General features: G+C 41.0%; 1 protein-coding gene across 1 annotated transcript in view; it reads left to right on the top strand.

Annotated features, from left to right (window-relative positions):
* sned1 (sushi, nidogen and EGF-like domains 1) overlaps positions 1-19,752 on the top strand; it is a 49,560-nt gene that overhangs the window by 21,747 nt on the left and 8,061 nt on the right. The window contains exons 10-21 of the mRNA XM_047375952.1: positions 1,968-2,060; positions 2,168-2,296; positions 2,952-3,071; positions 3,332-3,448; positions 13,997-14,140; positions 14,571-14,744; positions 14,845-14,958; positions 15,048-15,161; positions 15,264-15,377; positions 18,068-18,184; positions 18,969-19,256; positions 19,379-19,562. Coding sequence (XP_047231908.1) covers positions 1,968-2,060; positions 2,168-2,296; positions 2,952-3,071; positions 3,332-3,448; positions 13,997-14,140; positions 14,571-14,744; positions 14,845-14,958; positions 15,048-15,161; positions 15,264-15,377; positions 18,068-18,184; positions 18,969-19,256; positions 19,379-19,562 — 1,708 coding nt within the window. The remainder of the gene's footprint in view (positions 1-1,967; positions 2,061-2,167; positions 2,297-2,951; positions 3,072-3,331; positions 3,449-13,996; positions 14,141-14,570; positions 14,745-14,844; positions 14,959-15,047; positions 15,162-15,263; positions 15,378-18,067; positions 18,185-18,968; positions 19,257-19,378; positions 19,563-19,752) is intronic.

Here is a 19,752-nt window from a genome sequence, read left to right as displayed (position 1 = left end):
TGCTCTGCTCTGAATGCAGTCAAGTGTGCAGGTTTTGTTCCCTGTTGCTAACTGCAGGCAGCTGGGCAGGTAGAGAAGCAGACTGAGGTATTTGAAGAAGAACTGTGCTATCCCACAGGAATGTGGAAGTCTGCCCGGGAAAACGCTGCTGTAATGATGGATTATTCTAATTATCAAAACTGACACGGCCTCACCCAGTTTACTACAGGAACTGGGTGCTTGATCCTGTCAATAATTGTTTTATAGGACATTTTATTAGTTTACAAACAAGAGGAAGTGTTTTGTCTAGACTTAGAAAAGTGCCAGTTTATGGGTTAAAGAGGTGCTGTGGTATTTGAGTCATTTCTTCAGACAGAGCTGTTAAAGTATGCACACTTTCAAACTGCTACTCTTTGGAGCATAGCCATAGCATCAAGCCATAATTTATAGTTTTTAGCTAATTACAGTCAAAAGTTGCATATTCAGTCATGCTACATTAACAATATGTGTTATCCTATTCTTGTTCCAGAGATTAACTTCAGTAGCTCATTCCATTTTTCAAAAGAGGTCAAACTTGCCAACTGAAAACAGTTGCTGCAAGAGCCTGTTCCCTTTGCTGAAAGTGCCCTTTAATAACATTTGAGCTCTTACAAATGCATGCTGCTCCTCACCCCTGAGCTGAAATAACTATCAATGCTTATATAGGCTCTCTTAAATCTCCCAAATACTTTCCTGCCTGGCTCACTTGGAAGGCACAGCAGGGAAAAAAAAAAAAAAAAGAGTATGATTCTCCAAGGGACTCAGACGTACCTAATCAGGCTCTCAGATCAAAGGGCCCGGGCCGCACAGGTGGCCAAGGAAAGTGGCTCTCTCAAATTAACAATCCATTAATTCCCCCCAGGGCAATGCATTTGGTCACAAAATATGCTCCATATCATCAGAAAATGAATACCCTCCACTGAGCTCCCGTGACTTCAAAGGTGGAGCCATTAAGCCACGACACAGCCATGTCCTTTGATCCACTGCTGCAATTAGCAGGGAGAGGAAAACAAAAACATCCCTACAATTTGTACAGGGCGGATGTGCAGAAGAGTCATTTCTTTTCCTCTGAACTTGTTGGAAAAGAACAAATGGCAGTAAATGTGGATAGTTTACAGCAGTAAACATACAGTAAACTTATCATAACAAGTGGCGCCTTAGTAGGAAACTACGGTTTTCGAGTACCACCATGCAGCCAGTAGATTAGAGAAAAACGTACTTATTCATCGCCACTGCATGTTTCATTGTGCATTCCATTTTATCTCAGAAGTCAACATTTCACAATAATGTCTGTTTTTTCTTTTTCTTTTGCACCTAAACTGTTTCTATCTTATTAAATCACACTTCTTAAAAAACACTTCTGTTCCTCTTTGCTGGAATACATAAAATGCCAAGAAATACACGATTATTAGCTCATATTGCTATCTTTGGTTACATTGAGGTCATTGAGCATGGCAATTAGCATGTCTCACTCGTTTTCCGTTTAGAAGCTGGAAAACGGTTAAGCTGGGTTTGATGTCCAGATTTATGCTTTGACTTCAGAGATCAAAAGTAGCCACCAGAGCTTGTTTTTGCTTTACCTTTGTCCACTTCAGTTTAAACTAAAATGTTCTCCACTGTAGTTTCCTGTTTTGTATCATTCTTGACTCATCATCTTGCCTGTGACTGACTAGCTCTACATCACAGTTAATTCACCTTGTAAATGGTTGACACCAAAATGTTCGCTAAGTACCATTTAAGGCAACTCAAGTGGTACTAGTTTGAGAACCTTGGGTTTGCAGTATAGTAGATGAAAGACACTCAACATATACTATTGATGATGATTATTAAAACAATGTGTCTACACTTACCGTTACAGAATTACAGAAATGTAATCACAGTAAACGTACCTACTTTCAAGCTCAGGCCAACTTTCATTTTTCTCCCTCTGTCTCTGTGTGCATCTGCAGCAGAATGTCTTTGCCAGAACGGGGGCATCTGTGTGGGCATCAATGGAACCTGTGAATGCCCTTCAGGCTACACTGGAGCTGTCTGTCAGTTAGGTAGGTATGATCTGTATAATCCTTTTTCACAAACAGGTATCACTCTATGACTGAGAGCCATTTTGCTAAAACGTGTGTTCCTGCTTTTCACGATTCCCCTAACTCAGGAGTAACTCAGACCCTGTGCAGTCACAGCAGAACATGTCCTGATGGAAGTCCCTGTTTGGAGTATGGAGGAACCTACCTATGTACATGTCATACTGGAGTAGAGTCTGATCATATGGACTTTTACCCTGGTAAGACCCTGAGGGACCAACATAGTAAATGGCCACTTTGGCTTCTATGATTCCAGTCAGACGTTTTCATACCCTTGCTGTGGGTATGAAAGCCAAATTAATATTGGGCTTGATGGATGATTGAATTGTTGATTTTCTCCAATCCACAAAGGGTCAAAACTTTACATTTACCCTTACGAATATTTGGTTAAAACTTTAACTGGGTTGGCTTCCTAGCATAGACTTAGCTTCTTAGCCTTAGTTCACAACCTTTCATATGGAGTTCAGGTCGTAGTCATTCCAAAAGCTACGACAAATGTATGTGAATACATACATTCACCTAAATATATGTATTCACATACATTGAGGTGAGTGTATGTGAATGTATAGCCAGAGGATTGAATTCTAGCCACACTATCTTTGTAACTGCATGTACTGTATATCTGCTTGCTGTGGTGACAAACACTTGCAATGCAAAATGCAAAAGCTGAATAAATAGTGAATACTGGGAGTAATCGACATCTTTGATGTTGTTGATTGTTCTGTAATCGACTGAATAAAAAAAAAACAAGCTTTGGGTTTTTTGAAGTTGAACCAAATCCATGTGCTTGGAAACTTAGGAGCTTTGCTGTTAACCGTTGCAATGGAACACAATCAAGTCTTATGTGTTTTTCAGTACAGCCCCAATCGGTTTGCGACTCCTCGCCTTGTCTAAATGGCGGGTACTGCTACGAACGAGATGGAGGCTACACCTGCGAGTGCAGATATGGATACTCTGGGAAACATTGTGAAAAAGGTAGAATAATTGATTGAAAAAATATAGTAATATCTGCATATGAATCGGCTTTAAGCAAAAAAACATCCCTCTGTGTTGTGCATTATTGCTCAGGCTTAAATCCAACAGCAGGCTTTCATGTCCTAGGAAGCATGCCATCACTTGTAATGTAGCTTGAAAAATTGCATTGCTGAAAGGCTTATTATAATTTTTATGAATGACAGAGCTATGGATTATTTCTCCTCTGCTTCAAGGATTCCTTTCTCACTGTCTCTTTCCAGTTAGGCTTAATACATGTGCTTCAAGCCCCTGTCGTAATGGAGGCTCTTGTAAGGAAGAGGGGGGGAGCTACAGATGTGTGTGTCCGTACAGATTCACTGGAAAACACTGCGAAGTGGGTGAGTGCCACCCTAAGGTCAGATTTGTTATATTCTTTTGCAGGTTTATGTGAAGGTATTAAAATAAATGTGTGGAAATATGTCAGACAACCACTCACTCAGATAATTCAATTCAATTCAGTTTTATTTATATAGCGCCAATGCACAACACATGTTGTCTCAAGGCACTTCACAACAGTCAGGTACATACATTCCAATTAATCCTAACCATTGAACAGTGCAGTCGGAGTTAGCTTTTTATTCAAATTGGATAAAAAGTTTTTCTATCTAAGGAAACCCAGCAGATTGCATCCAGTCAGTGACTTGCAGCATTCCCTCCTCCCGGATGAGCATGTAGAGACAGTGGACAGTCACTGGCGTTGACTTTGTAGCAATCCCTCATACTGAGCATGCATGTAGCGACAGTGGAGAGGAAAAACTCCCTTTTAAGAGGAAGAAACCTCCAGCAGAACCAGGCTCAGTGTGAGCGGCCATCTGCCACGACCGACTGGGGGTTTGAGAGAACAGAGCAGAGACACAAAAAGAACACAGAAGCACTGATCCAGGAGTACTTTCTATGGGAAGGAAAAGTAAATGTTAATGGATGTAGCTCCTTTAGTCGTTTCACCTAGAAAGAAAGAACAGATAAACTCTGAGCCAGTTTTCAAGGTTAGAGTCAGAAAGAGCACATATAATTAGTTACAGTAAAAGCTCAGTCAATTTCCATGTCTAGGAGAGAGAAAGGGTTAAACACTAAAAGACAGGGCTATGTGGATCATCGGTAGAGGGTGAGCATTAAGTTGTTGCCAGCAGAAGCTCAGACAATTCCCCTCTCCAGAAAGGTGTCACAGGCAGACACAGAGCCAGGCCAGGTGTAGCTTCTAGGAAGAGAAAAGAGAGAACAAGGTTAAAAGCTGAAATAACAGCAAACAATGCAAAATTGGAGAGTAGTGTGAGAATGTAGCGAAGAGGGTGAAAGTGGTCGTTATGTCCTCCAGCAGCATAACTACACAGATAGTTTCAGTTCAGATTATTTAGTTAAACGGCGCTTATTTACAACAATGTCGTCTCAAGGCACCTCACAAAGGGTCCCACTCATTGTTATACTAAAAACCACAATGATTGGGATACCTCCCTCTGTCAGACTGATTATAACCATTGGAAAAGAGAAGGGGTCATACAAGTAGCAGAAATGGAGGGTGTGTTTGCACCTCAACCATAACTGAGCCGGTTTAGGCTAAACCTGACTCCCCCTTACTCCAACCAACAGGGAGGGAAGAAGATGGAGCTAAAAAATAAGGAAGATAGCTCAGGATAAACTAAGCCACTCTAACTATAAGCTTTATCAAAAAGGAAAGTTTTAAGCCTAGCCTTAAAAGTAGACAGGGTGTCTGCCTCATGGACTAAAGCTGGAAGCTGGTTCCACAGGAGAGGAGCTGATAACTAAAGGATCTGCCTCCCATTCTACTTCTAGAGACTCTAGGAACCACCAGTAAACCTGCAGTCTGAGAACGAAGTGCTCTGTTAGGAACATATGGAACAATCAGATCTCTGATGTATGATGGAGCTAGATCATTAAGGGCTTTATATGTGAGGAGGAGAATTTTAAATTCTATTCTGGATTTAACAGGGAGCCAATGAAGGGAAGCTAAAATAGGAGAAATATGATCTCTCTTTTTAATTTTCATCAGAACTCTTGCTGCAGCATTTTGAATCAGCTGAAGGCTTTTAACTGCATTTTGTGGACATCCTGATAGTAACGAATTACAATAGTCCAGCCTTGAAGTAACAAATGCATGGACTAGTTTTTCAGCGTCACTCCTAGATAGGATATTTCTAATTTTGGCAATGTTCCGGAGATGAAAGAAGGAAATCCTACAAACCTGTTTAATATGGGATTTAAATGACATGTCCTGGTCAAAAATAACACCAAGGTTTTTTACTTTATTATCAGAGGTCAATTTAATGCCATCCAGGTTAAGTGATTGACTAAGCAGTTTCTTTTTTAAAGACTCCGGTCCAAAGATGACAACTTCTGTTTTGTCTGAATTTAGAAGCAAAAAATTTAACGTCATCCAAGTTTTTATATCTTCAAGACATGCTTGTAGTCTATCTAACTGGTTGGGCTCATCAGGATTTATGGATAAGTAAAGCTGAGTATCATCAGCGTAACAGTGAAAATTTATCCCATGCTGCCTAATAATTTGACCTATTGGAAGCATATATATAGTAAAGAGAATTGGCCCAAGTACTGAGCCCTGTGGTACTCCACAATTAACCCTGGAGTTTAAAGATGATTTATCATTTACATGAACAAACTGGAATCTGTCAGACAGATCAGATTTAAACCAGCCTAGTGCTGTTCCCCTGATCCCTACAGCATATTCCAGCCTTTCTAAGAGAATTTTGTGATAGACTGTATCAAATGCAGCACTGAGATCTAACAGAACCAGAACAGACACAAGTCCATTATCTGAGGCCATAAGAATATTATTAGTGACTTTCAGCAGAGCTGTTTCAGTGCTATGATGAGCTCTGAAACCTGACTGAAACTCTTCAAACAGGTCATTGCTGTATAAATGCTCACACATTTGATTAGCAACAATTTTCTCAAGAATTTTAGATAAGAATGGAAGATTGGATATAGGTCTGTAATTTTTCATGTCATCTCGATCAAGCGAAGGTTTCTTAAGTAAAGGTTTAATTACAGCTACCTTAAAAGCCTGTGGTACATATCCATTTACTAAAGATAGGTTAATCATACCTAAAATGGGGCTGGTAATCAGAGGGAACACTTCCTTAAATAATTTGGTTGGGATTGGGTCTAACATACAAGTTGAAGGTTTAGATGAAGCTAATATTTCTGATAATCCAGGAAGATTCATAGGATCAAAACAGTCCGAACACAAATCAGGTTCTGCAGTTATTTCCAATGTTGTCTCACTTGCAGAGGATGAAGTAATCATCTTCGGGAGTATGTCAAATATTTTCTTTTTAATAGAATCAGTTTTGTTTAAGAAGAATCCCATAAAGTCATGGCTGCTAAGAGCTAAGGGAATTGATGGCTCAACAGAGCTATGACTGTGTAAGTTTAGCAACTGTACTAAAGAGAAACCTAGGATTATTCTTGTTCTCTTCTATTAATGATGAGAAATAAGCTGTTCTAGCTTGGCAAAGTGTCTTTTTATACAACAGTAGGCTATTTTTCCAGATTAAGTAGGAATCCTCTAGGTGTGTAGAACGCCATTTTCTCTCCAATTTTCTAACATTGTGCTTTAAAGTACGCAGCTCTGAATTAAACCAAGGAGCTAGCCTCCTATTCATGATTACCTTCTTTTTCAAGGGGGCTGCATTGTCTAATGCATCACGCAATGATGAAGAAACACTATGAACAAAAGAATCAATTTGTGAAGGGGCAGAAACAGAATTATTGCCCTCCACTGTGCTTTTCAGTGACAATGAGGAAATTAAAAGTGGAACAGATTCTTTAAAGGTTGTTACAGCATCGCCTGATAATGATCTACTATAATAAAATTTTCTTTCAGGTGTGGAGTACTCGGTTAAATTAAACTCAATGGTTATTAAGAAATGGTCAGACAGGACAGGGTTATGAGAGAATATTGTTATGTCTTTACACTCAATACCATATGTCAGCACAAGGTCCAGAGAATGAAGACAAAGGTGGGTAGGTTTGTTAATGTTTTGATCAAAGCCAATTGAGTCTAAGATAGCATTAAACGCTATATTTAGGCTAAAACATTCAGTGTCAACATGAATGTTAAAATCCCCCACTATAATAACTTTATCTGTATTTAACACTAAATCAGATAAAAGGTCTGAAAACTGATCTAAAAATTGAGAGTAAGGGCCTGGTGGACGGTACAAAACAACAAACAGAAGAAGTTTTAGTGCTTTGCAATTTGGATGAGGAAAACTAAGGATTAAATATTCAAAAGAGTTGTAGCTATTGATTGGTCTGGGGCTTATCAATAAATCAAACTGAAAGATGGTTGCTACTCCTCCTCCTCGCCCAGTATTTCGAGGAATGTGAAAATTTAAATAATTAGTAGGAGTTGACTCATTTATAGTAACATAATCCTCTTGCTGCAGCCAGGTTTCTGTGAGGCAAAGTAAATCAATCTGATTGTCACAAATCAGGTCACTAACTAGCAATGTCTTTGAAGAGAGAGATCTTATGTTCAGTAAGCCACATTTAATTGTTTTATTTTTCTTTTCAGTCTGAGTTGTGTTTATTTTTATTAGATTTTCCTGATTTCCTCCTTTTAGATTATTTTTTAATCTATTCAATTTTGGCCGTGGGCGAGACACTGTCTTAATAGGGTAATGGGTGGGTAGCAGTACAGAAGCTGCAGTGAGGAGTGTTAAACTACGACCCTGCTTCCTGGTCTGAACCCTGGGCTGTCAGAGTTTTGGAGAACTAATAAATTCGGCCAGATTCCTAGAAAGAAGAGCTGCTCCATCCAAAGTGGGATGGATGCCGTCTCTCCGGATCAGACTAGGTTTTCCCCAAAATGTTCGCCAATTATCAATGTAGCCCACATTATTTTCTGGACACCACCTAGACAGCAAACGGTTGAATGACAGCATGCAGCTAAACATGTCACTGGTCAGATCAGGAAGGGGACCAGAGAAAATCACGGAGTCTGACATTGTTTTGGCAAACTTACACACCGAAGCAACACTAACTTTGGTGACCTCCGATTGACGTAACCGGGTGTCATTACCGCCAGCGTGAATAACAATCTTACATTACAGGTCCTTCTCAAAATATTAGCATATTGTGATAAAGTTCATTATTTTCCATAATGTCATGATGAAAATTTAACATTCATATATTTTAGATTCATTGCACACTAACTGAAATATTTCAGGTCTTTTATTGTCTTAATACGGATGATTTTGGCATACAGCTCATGAAAACCCAAAATTCCTATCTCACAAAATTAGCATATTTCATCCGACCAATAAAAGAAATTGTGTTTTTAATACAAAAAACGTCAACCTTCAAATAATCATGTACAGTTATGCACTCAATACTTGGTCGGGAATCCTTTGGCAGAAATGACTGCTTCAATGCGGCGTGGCATGGAGGCAATCAGCCTGTGGCACTGCTGAGGTCTTATGGAGGCCCAGGATGCTTCGATAGCGGCCTTTAGCTCATCCAGAGTGTTGGGTCTTGAGTCTCTCAACGTTCTCTTCACAATATCCCACAGATTCTCTATGGGGTTCAGGTCAGGAGAGTTGGCAGGCCAATTGAGCACAGTGATATCATGGTCAGTAAACCATTTACCAGTGGTTTTGGCACTGTGAGCAGGTGCCAGGTCGTGCTGAAAAATGAAATCTTCATCTCCATAAAGCTTTTCAGCAGATGGAAGCATGAAGTGCTCCAAAATCTCCTGATAGCTAGCTGCATTGACCCTGCCCTTGATAAAACACAGTGGACCAACACCAGCAGCTGACACGGCACCCCGGACCATCACTGACTGTGGGTACTTGACACTGGATTTCTGGCATTTTGGCATTTCCTTCTCCCCAGTCTTCCTCCAGACTCTGGCACCTTGATTTCCGAATGACATGCAGAATTTGCTTTCATCCGAAAAAAGTACTTTGGACCACTGAGCAACAGTCCAGTGCTGCTTCTCTGTAGCCCAGGTCTGGGGAATGCGGCACCTGTAGCCCATTTCCTGCACACACCTGTGCACGGTGGCTCTGGATGTTTCTACTCCACACTCAGTCCACTGCTTCCGCAGGTCCCCCAAGGTCTGGAATCGGCCCTTCTCCACAATCTTCCTCAGGGTCCGGTCACCTCTTCTCGTCGTGCAGCGTTTTCTGCCACACTTTTTCCTTCCCACAGACTTCCCACTGAGGTGCCTTGATACAGCACTCTGGGAACAGCCTATTCGTACAGAAATTTCTTTCTGTGTCTTACCCTCTTGCTTGAGGGTGTCAATAGTGGCCTTCTGGACAGCAGTCAGGTCGGCAGTCTTACCCATGATTGGGGTTTTGAGTGATGAACCAGGCTGGGAGTTTTAAAGGCCCCAGGAATCTTTTGCAGGTGTTTAGAGTTAACTCGTTGATTCAGATGATTAGGTTCATAGCTCGTTTAGAGACCCTTTTAATGATATGCTAATTTTGTGAGATAGGAATTATGGGTTTTCATGAGCTGTATGCCAAAATCATCCGTATTAAGACAATAAAAGACCTGAAATATTTCAGTTAGTGTGCAATGAATCTAAAATATATGAATGTTAAATTTTCATCATGACATTATGGAAAATAATGAACTTTATCACAATATGCTAATATTTTGAGAAGGACCTGTATTTACGCTGATCCTTAGCCAGCAGTTTCAGGTATGATTTGATGTCGCCCGTTCTGGCCCCTGGCAGACGTTTGACTATGGTCGCTGGTGTCTCTAGAGCCACGTTTCTGACTATGGAGCTGCCAATTACCAGGGTTGGCTTCTCAGCGGGTGTGTCACTGAGCGGGGAAAATCTGTTAGAAACGCAGACGGGTTGGTGGTGACCTGTGGGCTGGGATCTAGGACTATGCTTTCTACGTACTGTCACCCAGCCGGCCTGAAGCCCCGGCTGCTCAGTGGCTCCGCGCTGGCTAAGGGGTCTCGGCTATCTGCTGGTTTTTCAACAGCGCGGAGCCGGGCCTCCAATTCCGACACCCTCGCCTCCAAAGCTACAAAAATGCTACATTTATTACACGTACCATTATCACTAAAGGAGGCAGAGGAGTAACTGAACATCTGACACAGAAAGCAGGAGAGAGGAGGAGACTCAGAGATAGAAACAGTAGAACGGGTAGTCATGGTGGAGCTAACGCTAAGCTAGCGACCCCTTACCACTACTAGAAAAACCGTGTAAACACAGAGAGTCCCCAAACGTTAAAAGTAGCAACAGAAAGTAAGTGTTTTAACGTGCTTATGTATTAGAACAAGTAAGATATATCACAGTAGAGAGAAATCAGATCAAACGAGAGAGCTTCACACACCAAATAATTCACCAACAGCGAAAACAGGAAGTGACGTTACCCAGAGCAACAGAGCATCCAATCTGCATTTCTTTCTTGATTCAACCAATTAATTCAATATTTCAAGCTAATTCTGCACAATAGTTCACCTTAAAGCAAGAATGAAACAATGATTTATCACACAAGGTAATTTGTTTACTTGCCTTTTAGTATGTAACATAAGAAAATATATATTTTTTCATTTCCTTACTGGTTGTACCTTTAATTTATCAACAATATTTTGAGGAGGAGGAGTTTGGTGAGGCCATTGAGAAGGACTACCGGTCGACCTCAAACTTTGCCAACACTGTTTACAGTGGGGGTGGGAAGCTACTGACCTCGACTGGGGACATTATCGGGTGATACAAGGAGTACTTTGAGGAACTCCTCAATCTTGCCGTCACGCCTTCCCTGGTGGAAGCAGAGACTGGGGACTCGGAGTTGGACTAGTCCATCACCCAGGCTGAAGTCACTGAGAAGGTGACTTCAAGGGTGGATGAGATCTGCCCTGAGTACCTCAAGTCTCTGGATGTTGTGGGGCTGTCGTGGCCTACATGCCTCTTCAACATTGAATGTCGGACGGGGAAACTGCCTCTGGACTGGCAGACCAGGGTGGTGGTCCCCCTTCAGAAGAAGAAGAAGAAGGGGAACCGGAGGGTGTGTTCCAACTATAGGGGGATCACACTCCTCAGAGTGGTAAGGCCTACGCCAGGGTATTGGAGAGGAGAGTCTGACCGATAGTCGTACCTCGGCTTCAGGAGGAACAGTGTGGTTTTGGTTCCGGCCGTGGAACACTGGACCAGCTCTACATCCTCTACTGGGTGCTCAAGGGTTCGTTGGAGTTTGCCCAGCCAGTCCACATGTGTTTTGTGGACCTGGAGAAGGCATTTAACCGTGTCTCTCATGGTGACCTGTGGGGATCGTTCCAGTGGTACGAAGTGGGGGACCCTTTATCAGGGGCCATCCGGTTTCAGTACAAGTGGAGGAGGAGTTTGGTCCACATTGTCAGCACTAAGTCGGACCTGTTCCCAGTGTATGTTGGACTCCAGCAGAGCTGCCCTTTGTCACCGCTCCTGTTCATAACTTTCATGGAGAGGATTTCTAGGCGTAGCCAAGAGCCAGAGGGGTCTGGTTTGGGGACCAGTAGAATTTGTCTCATCTTTTTGCGGATGACGTGGTCCTGCTGGCCCCCTCTAGCCAAGACCTACAGCATGCACTGGGGTGTTTCGCAGCTTAGTGTGAAGCAGCTGGGATGAAGATCAGCTCCTTCAAGTCCGAGGCCATGGTTCTCGACCGGAAAAGGGTGGCTTGCCCTCTTTAAGTGGAGGACTTCAAGTTTCTAGGGGTCTTGTTCACGAGTGAGGGGAGAGTAGAGCGGGAGACTGACAGATGGATCGGTGCAGTTGCTGTAGTAATGGGGATGCTGTGGCGGTCCATTGTGGTGAAGAGAGAGCTGAGCCGAAAAGCAAAGCTCGATTTACCAGTCGGTCTATGTTCCTACCCTCACCTGTGGGCATGAACTTTGGGTCATGACCAAACTTTTGCAGATCTTTCAGCTTAAGAATAATCTACAAAACAAATTTACCATGAAAAACTACATACTAATAACAAATCAATGATGGATCATTGTGAAAAACTGTGAATTAGAAAACAAAACAGATAAAACATAAAATAAGTGCATTCATATAAAGTTAACATCTTGTAACACTTGAAGCAGAAAGCTGTGTCAAGGTTTGGTTGATGTTGCAGTGCCTTTTGCCTGATGGCTGTAGTTTGAAAAGTTCATGGTGAGGGTAAAAGTCTCTGATAATGCTTAGAGCCTTGTTCCTGTCTGTGACTCCGAAACAGATCCTGGACAGATGGTAGGGACACTCCAATGTCCTGTTCTCTTCTACTCACTATCCTTTGGAGAGCTGATTCAAACATGCTAGTTTCAGCATTAAACTTGGAAATTAGTGGATTTAGTTTTTTGTTTATTTGTTTAAGCAAGCATGCAGAGTTAAAAGGGACAAAATTACTTTTGCGACACTGAAGTCAAAGAATTTGAAAACTGCTGTTGTAATAACAAACCCTGGTTTTATAATAAAAGTTTATCAAGTGAAGTACAATCATTACTGTCCATAATTCCATAATTATGCCTCAATGCTCATATCATCTTGATAAAAAAAAACTATATATATCTTCTTGAACACCTTTGGGATTAATTAGAACAGAGGCTACAATTCTGGTTTTCTCATCTAACTATGAACACACTCCTAAACCTTGTGAAAGATGTTTACAGAATAATTAAAGTTGCTATTGCTGGCAAAAGTTGGTCCATCTACAAAATGGACCTTATAGATTAAGAATAGGATGCTCATAAACATGTAAAGGTTGATGCAGTATAGTGTACATATATGTATATATACACTCACCAGCCACTTAATGAGGGACTGTTTATTTGGTTGTCAACATAAAGAGTGAATCAACCAATTACAGGGCAACAACTCAATGCATTGAGGCATCTAGATGTGGTGAAGATGATTTGCTGGGGTTCAAACTGAGTATTTGGAAGAAAGGGGATTTTGATGATTCTGAATGTGGTATAATTGTTGGTGCCAGACAGGCTGCTTTGACTATTTGAGGAACTGCTGATCTGCTGGAAGTTTTCACACACAGCTATTTTTCAGGTTTACAGAGAATGTTAAGAAACAGAGAAACTATTTAGTAAGCGAATGCTATGTGGACAATGGGCAGAGTAGTTCAGGATGACAGAAAGGCAACAATAGTACATATAACTACTCATTACGTGTGCCTTAAGGTCATAATTCACACAGATGGTAGGTTCAGTCAACATGAAAGCATGGATCAGCCCTGCAGTGTGTTAGTTCAGGCTGGTGGTGGTGGTATAATAGTATCGGGGACACTTTTTTTGGCACTCCTTAGACCTCTCTGAACCACCTGAGCATTTTTTAAACACCACTGCATTCCGAGTATTGTTGCTGACCATATCCAGCCCTTTGTAACCACAATGTACCCATATTCTGATGGCTCTTTTAGCAGGATAATACATTTTGACTCAAAGATCAAAATATCTCAGCCTGTTTCTTGAACATGACAATGACTTCACTGTTCTCCAATGGCATCCCCAGTTAGCTGCTCTCAATCCAGCAGAGCACCTTTGGGATGTGGTGGAAGAGGAGTTTCTCATCATGGATGTCCAGCTAAAAAATCTCCAGAAACTCAGGGATGCTGTTGTGTTCATATGTACCAAAATGCTTACAGTAGCTTGTTGGATAAAGTGGTGGATGATTGTATATTCTTCCATGTCAAGAAGCTTTTTATATCCAAAACTGTGTTTGACTGCCTTTTTTTACCGTTTAGCTTGAATGATCCTATCTTCCTTTACCTGTTTTGTACATTCCCCATTTTTCTTTGGCATTCAGTTGTATGCTAGCTCCATCCTGAATAGCTGAAAAGTAAACGACCCCAGTAATTAAAGGAAAGAAAAAATATATTTAATTTTCTTCCTATTTTTTGTTTTTGCAGGGAAGCCAGACCCCTGTTCCTCCACCCCCTGTCTAAATGGTGGAACATGTTTCCACTACTTGGGAAAGTATAAATGTGAATGCGCTGATGAATACAGCGGAAAAGACTGTCAAATAAGCAGGAGCTCATTACATCCCTCTGCAGGTAAGCAGACTTTGTGTCACCACACAACAATGTGTTAATCTCCCTCTGATGTTGACGTTTGCAAGACATTCCCCTGGAAAGATTAGATGAGGCAGGAGGATATCCTGAGTTGTTAAAGTGCATAGATATTAGCTTTCCATCTAAAGATAATCTTAGCAGTGTTGCTGTACTGGAGGCCCCACATTTACAAATATAGATGGCTGCATAGGCTATATAAAGTAAGATGTGATTAGTCCTGGTGATTCATGTCTACACACTCTAGCACCATGCTAGAGGTAATTTTAGCAGGACAAATACAGGCAATCTTGATGGAAAGCACCTCCATTGCCTTCAGTGTGCTTTGGGTGAGCTCTCTTAAACCACTCTGTTTGTGAGCTGCTGTTACTATGCAGCCATGCTTGTGTTATCAGCATGTTTGTGTTCATTTTAGAGCTGGGATGTGGGCCGCCCCCACATGTCAAACACGCGGAGGTCCAGTTCTCCTCGACAACACCAGGCTCCATCGCTGCGTATGTTTGTCATTCAGGGTTCACCTCTGTGCCCAGAGCCACTCAGAGCCTTTGCGGCATTCAGGGAGAATGGAGCCAGCCCCCCGTTTGTAAGGGTCTGTATCAGACATCAACACAGGCATCCCCAAAACAAGCGCGTAGGAGTTATGTTTTACGTTATATGTACATTAACTTAGTCGTTTCTTGTTTTGACAGAGATTATTGAGTGCCTAGCACAGCCTTGCCTTAATGGCGGTTCTTGTCAAAATAAGATTGGGTCCTATAAGTGTGTCTGCAAGGATGGCTTTAGTGGAAAACGCTGTCAGATTGGTAAGACTTGAATTCATCCACGAAATTCAAAGAAAGACAAATAATATTCACAGATATATAGCTCCTGTGTATGCTTCATTTCCTTTAAGATGCAAATGAATGCCAGTCAGAGCCCTGCATGAACAAGGGAACATGTGAGGATCAGCCTGGTTCCTACTTGTGTCACTGTCCCCAAGGCTTCAAAGGCCAAAACTGTGAAATAGGTGCAGTGAGTTTTCAAGCACTTGGATAAGAAATATTGTACATTTAACCAACAGCATATATAGAAGGACAATTTTGACCAAAGTGTAAATGTCTGTGTGTAGAGCAAGTTGGTTGTGAGTCCGGCCCCTGTCTGAACGGAGGCGTGTGTCGGGGTTACAGACAGTATTATGTGTGCACGTGTAAAGACGGTTTCTTTGGGGAGCGATGCCAGATGTGTGAGTAAAGTCTTTTTTTTTTTGCTGATATTTATACTGAGATTCTCACCTTTATTTCTTAACCCTGTCAGATTACATATAATTTATATGTGTTAAGACTGTAAAGGAGCTCTTCTCTTTCATTTTCAATATTGTATCCAATTCTGAATTTAAGGCCTTGCAATAAAAATCACATTACAAGGGTAATTTTGGGTATGTAATCAGTAAAACAGAAAAATACAAATGACATTAACAAAACATTTTGGTACAAGTGATTGTGCTTATTACTTAGTAGGAGACCGGTGTCCATAGAGAATCTGAAATATATGCAGGGAGCTGCATTTCTCTTTTCAGTGCATAAAAGCATTTAACAATTTAATGAGAAATTTCTATACTAGAAGGCAAGCAAAGCTGCACACCAGTAACAGTACTTCCAGTTGATCAGATTGCATGGTGTCGAGAACTGTCATTTATCAATTAATGGTGTTAACATCTTTGCTAACCACTACAGTATGAAATATGGAATTTTTTCTCTCAAAATAATATCTTAAATATATAAAAAACACTAAAACGACAGGAGCAACAAAATAATGAAAAGCAAGACATTTCAAAAAGATTCAGCTGGGAGAAGATCTAACAAGTAATTAAGTTAAGTGATATCAGTTCTGTAACATGTTTAGCTATAACAGGGGTGTCTTAGAGTAGCAGAAGCCTTTCAATCTGTAAAAGATTGTGATAACTTCAAGAACAATGTTCCTCAATGTCAAATTGCAAAGGCATTTCAACTGTCATCATCTATAGTGCATCAAAAACTCAGAGAATCTGGAGATGTCTCTGTGCATAAGGGACAAGGATGAAGACCTTTACTGGAGGTCCTCAGACAGCACTTGCCATTATTGTGTCACTAACATTACTAAATAGGCCCAGAAGTGAAGTCCAGAAACTACTGTTGGTTAACACAGTCCACTGTGCCATCTTTGAACATGGTCCAGAAGCGCCATCATATTTAAAATGGACCGTTTCAAAGTGGAAAAATGTTCTATGGTCAGATGGATCTGAATTTGACATTCTTTTTTTTTAGATTTGTTTTGCGGCACTAATGGCCTTTATCGTGTCATTTTTCTTTGAAAGTAGGCAGGCAGGAAATGGGGTGAATAGTGGGGCAGACATGCAGCTCAGGTCGCCGTGGCCAAGACTCGAACCAGGGACAAGGGCCAAAGCCTCTCTATACATGGTCTGTGGTCTCTACCTCTGCACCAGCGCAGCAATCTAAATCTGACATTCTTGGTGGTTCTCACTAACATCACGTCCTCCGGGCTAAAGATAAAGGAGATCTTCCACCATGTTATCAGTTTCAAAGCCAGCATTTTGATGGTTTAGGGATGCATAATCTCATATGGTGGGGGTGGCTTGCATATTTTGGAAGAAACTATGAATGCTGAAAGGAACATATGCTCCATTCCAGATGAACATCCCAACTTTTCTGGAATTCAGGTTGTATTTAATGTCACCATCCTCACTATCCACACAACAATCAGTTTCTCCTGGATGTTCTGCGACCCAAACTAAAATGTAAAGGTGATCGGTCTTTCACTGCAGCTACATATCCACACTGCTCAGGCCATTGACTCATTTAATATCGGTTGAAGATATATCTTTTTCTTGGGCTTTTACTTGAGTGGAGTTGGAGACAGCTTAGAAGCTACAGCAGAAAAAGCTTTGTCAGATCTCAATGTACATTAATAAAGTTAACTCCACTGATGTGAGGGAATGAGATTGTACAAATGAGTGAAACAGTTTAGACAGGTAAAAGAGAGCAAGAGACTTAAAAACAAATAAATTGATTGAATGAATGAAAGCCAAAGTGAAATGTAACCACGTGTACAAGTCCCAGTTATAAATCAAGCGTCCGCAATTTGCACGAGTAGCAGGTGAGCAATGAAAGCCTCACTAATACCTTAAGGAAAAGCACTGCAATAATCCAGGTGAGAGGTAATAAAACCATGAATGACTATCTCCATAATGTTTTTGGAGACAGTAATAGGCTTAAATTTTGTCAAACACCTGGAAAAAGGAGGATTTTATTAAGTTGACTTGACTATCAAGTTTTACTCCTCTACTTATAACAAGGGATTTCTTATAAGAGGCCAGGGTGGATAGTTCAGTGTAAGAGCTCCTATGTGGTCTGAACAACACAACTACAGAGTTGTTCTCAATAAACTTAGAAGGTTCAGTGCCAGCCACCTCCTAATGTCAACAAGACAAGGAGAAGTTGGACAGAACACCCATCTAAGCCACTGTTGTCTTTAAATGCACTGACATTGACATTCCAAAGGCAGCCAAAAAGGATGGAGCAAAACAACCTCTTAAGTGATTTGTTTTTATGGTATTCTGCATGCCACCAGATCTTTTTAAGAGTTAGAGTTGGCGGTCTTAAAAAGGGGTAATGTCTTTACCAGTAAGTAAAGAAATATTTTTAGTTCATGCTATCTTTAATGCCATAAAGTCAATTAAATGTAAAAAGTTTTTTTTTTTTTATCTTATTTGGGGTTATACACACAACACACACAGTAGAAACAACTCTTTCCATCTCTGATTGTTAAAACTAAAGTATTATTAGCATTTAATGGGACTCGCATAACCTTTATAACGTAAAGACTTTTATTACATGAGCTGTTTTAAAGGCGCTGTTTGTCTTTGTGACCCCCAAGTGGAGGACCCATGTGTGCTGAAACCTTGTGGAACGCGTGGCAGCTGCTGGAGTGACAGGAGAGGAAACTACAATTGTGTCTGCAAAGTAGGCCTCACAGGCAAAGACTGCGAGAAAGGTCAGTAAAGTCAACAATCAGACTGTGCTCACAAACAAATAAAACAACAATGTGATTACAGAGCGTTGTAAAGTATTGGTACCCCTTGAACTTTTTCACATTTTGTCACATAAAATCCATAAACTTTGATGTCTTTTATTTTGATTTTGTGTGATAGACAAAATTGTGCATAGCTGTGACATATAAGGAAGATGATACATAATCTTCAGATGTTTTAGAACAAAAAATCTGAATCGTTACAGTTCCAGACGTGGTCAGCTCCTTTAATCTGATAGCCTTAAATAATATCTAGTCCAACTAATTACCTTCTACACTTGCTTAGTCATGGACCCCAGACCTGAATCCTGTTAAGACTCTGTGGCAAGACTTGAAAATCAGTGTTCATATTCATACAAACTGTGTTTGAGTTGTTTTGTAAAAAAAAAAAGACTGGGAAAAAACCTGGATTGTCTAGATGTGCAAAATTCATGGAGACACACCCAAAATAGTTGCAGCTGTAATTGCAGAAATAAGTGGTTTTACAAAACATTGACTCAGGGGGGCTCAATACATACACCATACTTTTCAGATTGTTCATTGTAAACCTATTTATAAACCACACTAAATATTTCTACTACTTCACAATTACACACTATTTTGTTTTGGTCTGTCACAAACAATCCCAGATACATTTGAGAGTTTTAGTTTTAATATGACAAAATGTGAAAAACCTCAGTGACTGTAAATTCTTTGTCAAATAACCATTTTATGTAGAATAAAAATGCAAGTTTGTCACTGTTCCCAGACCTGTTACCTCTATCTGGGCTCCATGTACTGCGTGTGGAGGAAAATGAGGTGGAACTGCGCTGGGATCAGCTAGAACATTCCCACAGATTGATCAGCATGTTTGCTGTAACCTACGCTCCCCTGGGCCACAGCAACCCCAAAACAGACTACCTGGACAAGCAGCGGTCGACTCATGTTTTGCGTGACCTGGTTCCTGGCATGCTGTACAACATTTCTACTGTCTCCATCAAACTAAAAGCCTATGGCAACGACACAAGCCAACCTGCCACTGCACTAATTCGCACTAGTGAGCATGTTCATATTTGGTCCATAACATGTAACACTGTTGGAGAGCAGTGCTGGTGTTGTGTCTAATCCTTTGAGTTTCAATATTCAAACATATTTACTAACCATGTATTTCTGTACCAGGACCGCAGCGGGTAGAAAAGCTGCAGCTGGTCAATGTGTCCTCCTCCCAGGTTTGGCTAAGCTGGCTGGTCCAGGCTGCTCATAATGGGGCGATCAGTAGGGTGCATGTGTCTCTAATGCCTTCAGATGGGACTGAGGGTCTCAATGTTGCACTCAACGCAAGCATCACTGAGCACACTTTCAGGTAAGATTTTGCAGTTTGTTGCAGAAAGACATCATGCAGTTAAAAATTTCAGCAGCACTGCTGCAACTCATTTCTCTCCACTGAATGGAGCTGTTGAGCTGTTGTACCTTATGGCAGAATGTGGTGTACTTTTTAACAGGCAGAGGGCAGCATTTCATCACATGTGCAAAGATTCACACATTGCTAAAAA

Source organism: Girardinichthys multiradiatus, chromosome 9 (assembly GCF_021462225.1).
Source record: "Girardinichthys multiradiatus isolate DD_20200921_A chromosome 9, DD_fGirMul_XY1, whole genome shotgun sequence".
NCBI classification, from domain to species: Eukaryota; Metazoa; Chordata; class Actinopteri; order Cyprinodontiformes; family Goodeidae; genus Girardinichthys; species Girardinichthys multiradiatus.
The sequence above is the reverse complement of the archived record's forward strand: the minus strand, read 5'-3'. Positions and strand labels throughout refer to the sequence as shown.